The 9,494-nt window shown below is 41.6% G+C and overlaps 1 protein-coding gene across 1 annotated transcript; it reads right to left on the bottom strand.

Moving 5' to 3' along the window:
- Positions 1-2,759: 2,759 nt before the first annotated feature.
- NDUFB4 (NADH:ubiquinone oxidoreductase subunit B4) lies at positions 2,760-8,623 on the bottom strand. The gene is made up of 3 exons (NM_001279553.1): positions 8,444-8,623; positions 3,760-3,906; positions 2,760-2,822 (listed from the first exon to the last, which is right to left on the bottom strand). Exons 1-3 carry the CDS (start codon positions 8,621-8,623, stop codon positions 2,760-2,762), a joined length of 390 nt encoding a protein of 129 aa, NP_001266482.1.
- Between the last annotated feature and the right edge of the window lie 871 nt (positions 8,624-9,494).

Here is a 9,494-nt window from a genome sequence, read left to right as displayed (position 1 = left end):
GAAATCCTCCCATCTCAGCCTTCCAATTAGTTAGGCACATACCAGGCATGCCTGGCTATAAGCTGCCAGTTTTGAGTGGAGCCCAGAAAGGACTCTGCAGCAGATCCAGGCTGCAGTGTAAGCAGCAGCCACTTGGGTCATATAACACAATAAAGCCAATACTCTAGGTGTCTGTGGTAGGTAGCTAAGGATGCTGCTTGGAGTCTCCTACAAGACCTTGGCAGCAGAATAGTTGCAGTGCTGACTTCTTAGGTTGTGGAGCAAGGCCATGCCTTCTGCAGCAAAGAAAAATTCACCATTCCAAAAGCAGCTGGGCACCCAGTATGAGATGAGGTGACCATTCAACCAGAACTGCCTATCAAGATTTGGACAGTCAGAAGCACTGTCATGTGATTGGATGTACACAGCAGCTCTAGGGCACAGATGAATTTAGCTAAGCCTACTAAAGGCTTAGCTAAAGTACCAGCTTAAGGACATCTAGCAGGATTGAGGCTCAGGGTTGACCATGTGGTATATGCAATGAACCAATGGTCATAGATACAGTGCTATGCCCCAGCAGCTAGAATTTATGACTCTGAGAACCAAGAAGTAGGATTGGCCCCTTTTGCCATCCCAGTAACTCATGGTGTAATGTGCGCTTCCCCTCCCTCCAAATTTAGGTTCTGCTGGAAGAAGTCCTGATTCCCATGCTGGGGCATAAGAACACTTTCACCAGGGAAACAAAATAATCTGGTACTTCTTGTATTTGGGAAACAGTAGACCAAAAAAGAAATTTCCATACTGGCAGCAGTAAGTGACCCACAGAGCTAGGGTTGCTGCTACACAATGGGGCAAAAAGGGTAATGTCTGGAGTCCAGGGGATTCACTGGAGCATCTCGGTGCTTCCACTTCCAGCCCAGCTGTAAACATGCAATTGCTACAACAAAGGGCTGATGATGATAGAGTAACTAAGATTCTGGTCCTTAGAAATGAAGGCTTTGGTGACTCCATCTGGCTAGCAATCTAGACCTGCTAAAATGATGGCCAAGGAAGGGAAATCTAGTAAATACGATGAGGGGAGATGAATGAGTTACAGACTCTGGGCCAGTTGCAACAGTATGTACTGTAGCTGGTTCCACTAATGGTCCATACTGAGTGTTCCGTAGATTGTATACAGCCATCACCTTGAAGGACATGTTATAGACTGGACTCAGTGTATGTACAAATAGACCCAAGCAGCGCATGAAGTGGAGGAAGAAATCCTATATCTCTTTTGCCTGCCTCACAACCTCTTGGTCCACCTTTTTACTCTAACTATTGCTGCCACTGTCAGCTGCCTGCAAGTGTGACCTGACAATACTTTACCTCAGCTGCACATCACTTGCTTTCTGCCCTAAGCTTCCTTTCTCCCGCATGTGTAATGCCTTTAAAAACATCGTCAGCCTTTCCAAGGTATGTCCATACCCTGAGGTACACGAGAATTGCATGGGATAACCCTTGACCAATGGAGACAAGACAAACATTTGCTTTTCCCATATCTGGTTGAAAAATTCTACATTCCACAGGGCTTCTCAGAAGGTCCCAGGTGGGAGCCTGTTACTTTCAGAGGCAACAGGTTCATGGCACATGTTTGCTGGCTTTCCCTCCTTCCATGTTTCACTCTTCCCAAACTTCTATTCCTTCAGATCACTTCCTAATATAAACTACCTGCACAGAAGACTTTCCCTCAGTCTCTGCTTTCTGCGGCAACCCAGGCTTATGCAAGCATCAAATCAAAGTAGTCGTGGATATCCTTTGAAAGTTAAGACCAATATACCATCTACACCAGCCTTACAGAGCATGCTGGTTATCTACAGCACTTGACTTTACTCTGCCTTTGTGGTGAAATTATCACCCTACTGTTTCCAGACTTAACTACAAAGCATAATACTGTTATTTCATTGTCATCTTCATGACCTTGTGAGGTAGTAGGCTATCTCCATGCTATAGATGAGCATATGGAGGCCCAGTATTCCAACTGTTTAACTTGAGCTAGGATTCTAGCCCAGATTTGACCTCCAAAGCTCACGCCCCTAACCATTATATTTCTGTTCCTCAGCATGACCTCCACGCTCCATCTCCTCACCCCACAGTAGCCCACAATCCAGCCATACCCAACACACCTTGCCCCTTCATGCTCCTGTTTTGTCCTGTCAGCCTTGTGAACTTCAGAGCCTAGATCAAATGCCACCTCCCTAAATTCCTCAGGTGGAACTGCTTCTCATCAGCTTGCCTACATCATTTTCCTGAATCTCGATTGTATTTTTTACACTGGTGTTAGTTTGGCTGTATTTACCACTGCAGCTGGGGCCAGACAAGGGCTTAGGTATTAAATAGTACCAGACGGTAGTAAGCACTCAAATAATTGTTCAATAAACAGCTGTCAGAGTACGTACTCCTTAAGAACAGGCTCTGTCTTACTGACTGTTGTATTCTCTGCACATAACATAATGCCTTGCTCGTAGTTAACACTTGCTTATTGAACAACTGATTGTAGAATCTGTACTTTCTAAGAGCTCACAGTTTAATGAAGTTTATGTTCATTCATTCAATGTCCAGCAAATGTTTGCTGTCACTCTGACAGCAGATTCCCAACACGGGCTGCTTCTGCTTCTCTGTTGTTAGGGTGTTAATAAGTTTTTAACATTGAATCAAGGTAATACTAAGAAAGAGAAACTACTACTTAACGATTAATAGATGATTTATTTAGGCAGGAATACATATAGTCATCATTGCCAGACTTAATATGAGAGGTGAAATGTTCGATCCAATTTTCCTTCCTGGATAAGTTTTTCTTTCCTATCCTGTAAAGACAGAAAAAAAGTACATTAAAGACAATATATTCTGCCAGTTGGCTATATTAGATAAAAATAAATAAAAAAGGTAAGAAAAACTGCATTTTGGCACAACCCACCATACAACTGACAAACAGAATGAAACACTCCAAACCTAATTGCAATCCCACTGTCTAAAGCCCAGGGAGTGTGCGAAGAAACAGTAATCCGAGGAACTAAAGACACAGTAAGAAAATGCTCCTATTCAAAAACATCTTACTCACATTTTAGTCATTAGAAATATATTATCCCATAAAACCATACATTGAAAGCAAAATGCAAACACTTTCTGGGAAAGTGTGGACTACCTTTCTGTTAAGTAGATCATTCACCAGATAATCAAAATACACGAACTCTAATGGGAATGCACATGGGCCAGTTAAAGACAAAGCTAGACGAGTGGGCTCCAGTGGCAACACAAGCCTGGGGGCTGCAGCTCAGGGTTTAGTACCAGATGTGGAATGGTTTGGTGCCAAAGATCAGCTTGACTTTCTCTCCAATCATATACCCAGGCTGCTGACGGCAGCTATTCCCCACACAGGCAGCTTGTGCTCCTCTGTCCCTAGAGTATTAATAGGTTTTAACATTAATTTGCAAAATGTGACCAACATAAATAGAATTCACGCAAACAGGAAACGTACTAAATGATTTATGTATTCTGCTAATACTTAACCCAATAAACATCATCTTTTTAAAAAACAAATGAACTAAGAAAAATAGACAAAGGTGACTGAAAACTTTCTGTTTTAACTCCTGCTGGAAAGGAATAAAGATAAAAGAAGAGAGGAAGGGAAGGCAGAGGACAGCCCCAAGGTGGGAGGGGCACTGGTGGCAATCTTCAAGAGAAGGAGCTGCAGCTGGTCCCTAGAAAGTGAACCTATCACTCAAATCTGGTCTGAATACTTACCCTCTCAGTTTTGATAATATAATAAATGAAGATGAGGGGCCCAAATCCACACAGAGCTCCCATGAGTGAGTTTTTAGGAGTGGGTCTGAAATTAGGATAGACATTTATTGTTCTTGCATAGGCCCAACGAAGCAAGGCAGGATTTTCCTAAAATTAATGAAAACAAAAAGTTATAGAACTTAAGAAGGATCACATTGAGAAACAAATTCATAGGGACTTTTGTGAAGGAGCACAGACGCATTTTGTTCTCTAGAACACTTAAGGGTATATCATGAATATTCCTAAACGCTTCAGGAAAGATCTTTCATTTCTGGTGCTTTTTTGAATTCTAATGATCTTGTTCAAATCCTTCGGAATGTAGAAGGCTCATATCACTAATTAGCTTTCTGTTTATTTAAGAATCCTAATCTTAATCTAACTAATCTAACCTAATCTAACCGTCAGAGAAGCCACTTTTTCTCCTTTGTCATTTTCATCTATTCTTCTCTGGACTGTTTTTAGCTTCATTGTCAAGTGTGACCATCAGAACCATGCGGTATTCCCAATGAAGAGAAACAGATTTCATATGCTCTATCATGCTTTGTATTTTGTTTCCAGGACCCTTTCTAATGCTATCACCAAAATAGTCTTTCCAGGCTACAAATAAGCTGTAGGAAGATGAAGGAGGGGGTAGGCTAGCTGAACTGTAAGTTTTTTAAGCTGACCTGACTGATACTTTAAAAGCATTAATTCAGACATTTCACACTATTAGAAGTTTTGTAGAAAGGTCAAAGTTGTTAAAGAAAAATAATCAGACTGTCTTGATTAATAATTGTCCATTTTAATATATTTATACTAGAATAACTATCCATGAATAGAAAATCTACCCACAAACACATAAATTTAATTAGCTAAATGCCCAAGTGATTTTACAAAATTAGTCTCTCCAATTAACTGACAGATAAAAATAAGCAAATAAGATCAGCTTTAAGACTTTAATATATAACATGAATATTCAAGGTGCTAACCAACATCAAGAAGTCATGATTTGTAGGACTAAAATAATTTCACAAGGTCTTCCACAGTCATATTTCAAACTAAATTACAACAATTTACCCTGAGATAATCAGCTGCAGCTCAGAAGTTTAAAAAAAAAAAAAAAACCTTATGATGGAAATGCTCCTGTTCCTTTTAATCAGACTGAAATTCCTCAACGGTGTAAGCACTCACTACTAGATACAAAGTCCCAAAATATCTTCTGCTGTTCTAGAAACTATTGACATTATCACACCACATTAAAATGAAAGCACATGCAAGTGTTCTGCAGCATTGTTTATTATTATGCCTATACTGCCAACAAGAAAAAAGAGGGTAAAGACACAGATGTAGGTCCAAGGGGATGTTAAAGCTCAATAGCTGAAAGGATTAATGCATCTTTTCTTACATCCTTTCTACTATGAATGTATCTGAATGACTATCAAATGGCAGACTTCTCAATTTGCTAGTCACCTCTCTGTGCTTTAATATCTGCCAGATCTGTCTTCCAGAAACAGACATTTCATTTCATAAAAATACCAATTGCCCCATGACCACAGTTCATTAAGCCCGGTAATGTTATTGAGAGGTTCCAAAAGACACACTATGAAGAGTTTTCCTCCTCTGACATCACTAAAAGTCCAGTGCACTCTCAGTAGCATCTGACATGGTGAAAACTCCTGAAAATCATGTCTTCACTTGACTTCCAGGCCCACACCTGCTTGGATTTCCTGCTAACTCTATGGCCATTCTCTCTTCATTTCTTTGCTCTTTTCCTCCTCATCTCCCCAATCTCTTAATATTGGACCTCGCTGGTCTTTCCTATCTACATTTACTCCCTTGATGATGTCATCTAGTCAGATAACTTTCAATAATCTATCTAAAGGCTGATGATTCCCAAAATTTTACCTCCAGCCCTGTAACTCTACCCTGAGCTCCAGACTTAATATCCAACCAACTGCTGAACTCTGACATACGGTCTAACAGGCATCTAAAATGTCACATATCCCAAACTGATTTCCCAACAGTCTACTCCACCTCCATACCTTCTCCTCTCCCATTCCTGTGTTTCTTAGTAAAAGGCAACTTCATTCTTAAAATCACTTAGGTCAAAAACCTTGGAGTCATCCTTGACTCCTCTTTCATACACCACATCTAGTCTATCAGCAAACCTGGTTGGCTCTACTTTTAAAATACACCCGGAATCTACCATTTCTTACCGCCTTCTGCCTCCACCCTGGTAATCAACAGAGATTGGATTACTACAAAAGCCTCCTAGTCTCCCTGATCCTGTCCTTTCCCCCATAGTCAATTCTCAACTAAGCAGCCAGAGAAATTGTTAAGTCCAGATCATGAAATTCCCTATTCAGTAAAAGTCCTTACAATTACCTACAAGGCCTGGTGTGATCTTGTCCCACTCTGCCCTCACCTTTCTCCAATTTAGTCACAATGGTCTCTCCAGTGTTTTTTCAATTAACCTGACACTCTCCTGCCTAATGGCCCTTGCACTTGCTGTTCTCTGATGAGTATGCTGCCTTCCTAGAGAGCTAGGTCCCTCACCCCACTTCTTTCAGATCTTTATTCAGATGTCACCTTCAAACAGAGGCCTTCCCTGGGCCTAAGATTGTAGCTGCTTACCTCCCCTATTACTTACACACACTCCAAATCTCCCCTGCTTTATTTTTTTTCTCATCACTTACCACTACCTAACATGTTAAATGATTTTAATTTTTTAACTTGTTTCTTGTCTCCCCTACTAGAAAGTTTGTTCTACAAGGACAGGAATTTTTGCCTGTTTTGATCTCCATTGTTATCTTGGCATGTAAAATAGGGCCATAACAGACCCTGAGCAATTATTTATTGATTCAATCAATCATTCTTAAAGATTAGGCAAGATGGCCAGGCACAGTGGCTCAAGTCTGTAATCCCAGCCCTCTGAAAGGCGGAGACAGGAGGATCGCTTGAGCTCAGGAGTTCAAGACCAGCCTGGGCAAAATGATGAAACTCCATCTCTATAAAAAATACAAAAAATTAACCGGACATGGTAGCGCACATCTGTGGTCCCAGCTACTTGGAAGGCGGAGGTGGGAGGACAGCTTGAGCCCGGGAGGCAGAGGTTGCAGTGAGCCGAGATGGTACCACTGCACTCCAGCCTGGGTGACAGAGTAAGATCCTGTCTCAAGGGGGAAAAAAAAAAAATTAGGCAAGACAATTTACATGTATTGATTAATAAATGATAGTGTCACACACTCATTTAATCAACAGAACCAAAGAGACTGGTAGTATTACCTCTATTTACATATGAGAAAATTGAAACCACCCTGAGGCATACAGCTGGAAGATAGAAGATCTCGGTTTCAATTTCAGGTCTGACTGAGGCCTTATTCTTTTTTAATGCATCACACTAACACATCAAACCCAATCATGTGAGTTTGTAATAAATGTGTCTCTCTGCACCCTCTTCCCAAGTTAACAAGGTTCTGGCTGGAGACAGTATAGCCAACTAGTTAAAAGCAGATGCTGTGGGTTACACAAACCAGGGTTAGAATTTTGCTCTATCACCTACTAAAGGGGTATCTCTGTATGACCTACTTGTCCTTCCCGTGTTGTCTTCTCATCTGTAAAATGGGGACAGTAGTAGAGCTTAATCATCCAAATAGTTGTGATATGTAAATAATACTCAAAAAGAGTTTTAGCACAGTGCCTGGCACATTGTAACTTTCATTCAATCCTCATAACTTCCAAAAATTCCAAAACACCAATGCAACGTGTGGGAAAAGTCCTGTTCTGTTAACATCATATTTAACCTACTTAGCTCCTGTATAGAAAACTACCGAATGAAAGCACACCTGTTAATTACCAGTTTACTGGGCATATATTATGTGCTGGGAATGTTACACAGACTGTCTTATTTAACCTCATAATGCTATGAAGAATGCACATCATTTATATATGAAACCAGGAAACTATAATTCAGAGGAGTTGAAGTTGCCCAAGGTAACAGAGTTAGCCAATGAGTAGTGCTTTGGGTTCTGACTCCAAAGCCTAGAACTTCAGCAAGCTTCAGGGTCTTTAAAAGATGCAGGTTGAAGGAATCACTGTATTCCCATCAGGAGAGAGCAGTATCCCTATGAGCTGTGAACTGAAAGGTAAACACCAGCTCTCTAAAATTATATATATATATAAAATATATATGCATATATATAGAATATAATATATATGCATATATAGAGAATATATATAATATAATATATATATATGCATATATAGAGAAACATTTTCTGAACACGCCTTACGAACGAGGCACTGTGCTAGGACAGTCACATACTCTATCTCATTTAATCCTAACAGCCTGATAAAAGAGTAAGCACTATATTACGCCCATTTTGCAGACAGAAAATCGAGGATAAGCAGAGTGAATAACGTTCTTAAGGTCACGCAGGCAGGAAGTGATCAAGCCAGGATTCAAACCCAGCCAGGCCTGAGTCCAGAGCCGGTCCTCTCGAGGGCCAAGCTCTGGCAAAGGTAAAAGGGTAGTGAGTTGGCTAGGCCTGGAAGAGGACCTGCGTCTGAGATACTGATCGGGAGCGGTGGCCGACCCTTTGCGTGGTCTCTCTCGGTCTCTCCCAGGACTCGGGTCCTATTCCCGCCCGGGAGGCCCCACACTCACGATGAGCCCTCGGCGGTTGGGATCGTTGTACTGAAGCAGATACTCTCGTTTCAGCTGGGCTCTTATGGCCAACCGCTCGGCTTGCGCCCGCCGGGTTTCCGGAGATATGTTGTATTCGGCTGGGTCGAGGGTCTCAGGCAGAGTGCGCAGGCTCGACGGCTTATACTTTGGGAACGACATCTTGGCGACCCAGGGCACAAATGCGCCTGCGCGATTCTGAGGCCCTTTGTCTATGCTGACCTTCAGCTTCAGGAAGTGCGCCTGCGCGTTAGCAGAGGTTGGGGATGACGTTAACAAGGAGCTCCGCCTCTTTCTCCTACCTTCCCGAACACGGCAGCGTTCGCTCGGTGATATGCGCATGCGCGAAGTGCTCTTCTCGCAGTGGGCCCTGCCCCACCGCCGCTCCCCACCTACTCGTATGTCACCCCGCTGCTTCTTCCCAGCAGCCTTGTCTCTACTGACATAACCAGGGCTTATTATGTAAAGTTGAGCTGTGTGGGACTGGCTGTGGAGTCAGAAGTCCGGGTTTTCATTGTGGGTCTAACCATGCTGTGTCACCTTGGATAAGTCACTTAAAGTCTCTGAGTTTCCTTTTTCTTATCCTGGAGATAATGACTCCTGTCCACCTAGCAAAGTTGTTGTGAGGATTAAATAAGCTAACAAATAGATCACAAAGTGCTTTGCAAAACAGAATTCCCTACCCAAGAAGAAGAGAATAAGCTTTTCTGTACTTTACCATGCTAGATTCATACAACATTAAGTGTAAGCTTATTTTTCACAGGTACGAAATAATGATTAATAGGAAAAATGATGTTATAAGAGAAATGTTGCCTGACTGACTATAGAAGGTCAGGAAGAAAATGAGATACTGAATAAAGCTCATGAGAAAATATCTTAGTTAAAATACTAAAACCTCTTGCCTAAAATCCTTAGCACTCTTCAGATGCAAAGAATTAAAAACATCCTTACAGGTATGAAAATACTCATAGGGGCATGTATCTTATTGTAAAAGACGATCTGGGGCAAAAACTGAAGTAATCAGAAACAAAAC

The sequence above is a fragment of the Gorilla gorilla genome, chromosome 2, assembly GCF_029281585.2.
Source record: "Gorilla gorilla gorilla isolate KB3781 chromosome 2, NHGRI_mGorGor1-v2.1_pri, whole genome shotgun sequence".
In the NCBI taxonomy this organism is placed as follows: Eukaryota; Metazoa; Chordata; class Mammalia; order Primates; family Hominidae; genus Gorilla; species Gorilla gorilla.
This window is presented reverse-complemented; position numbering and strand designations above follow the sequence as displayed.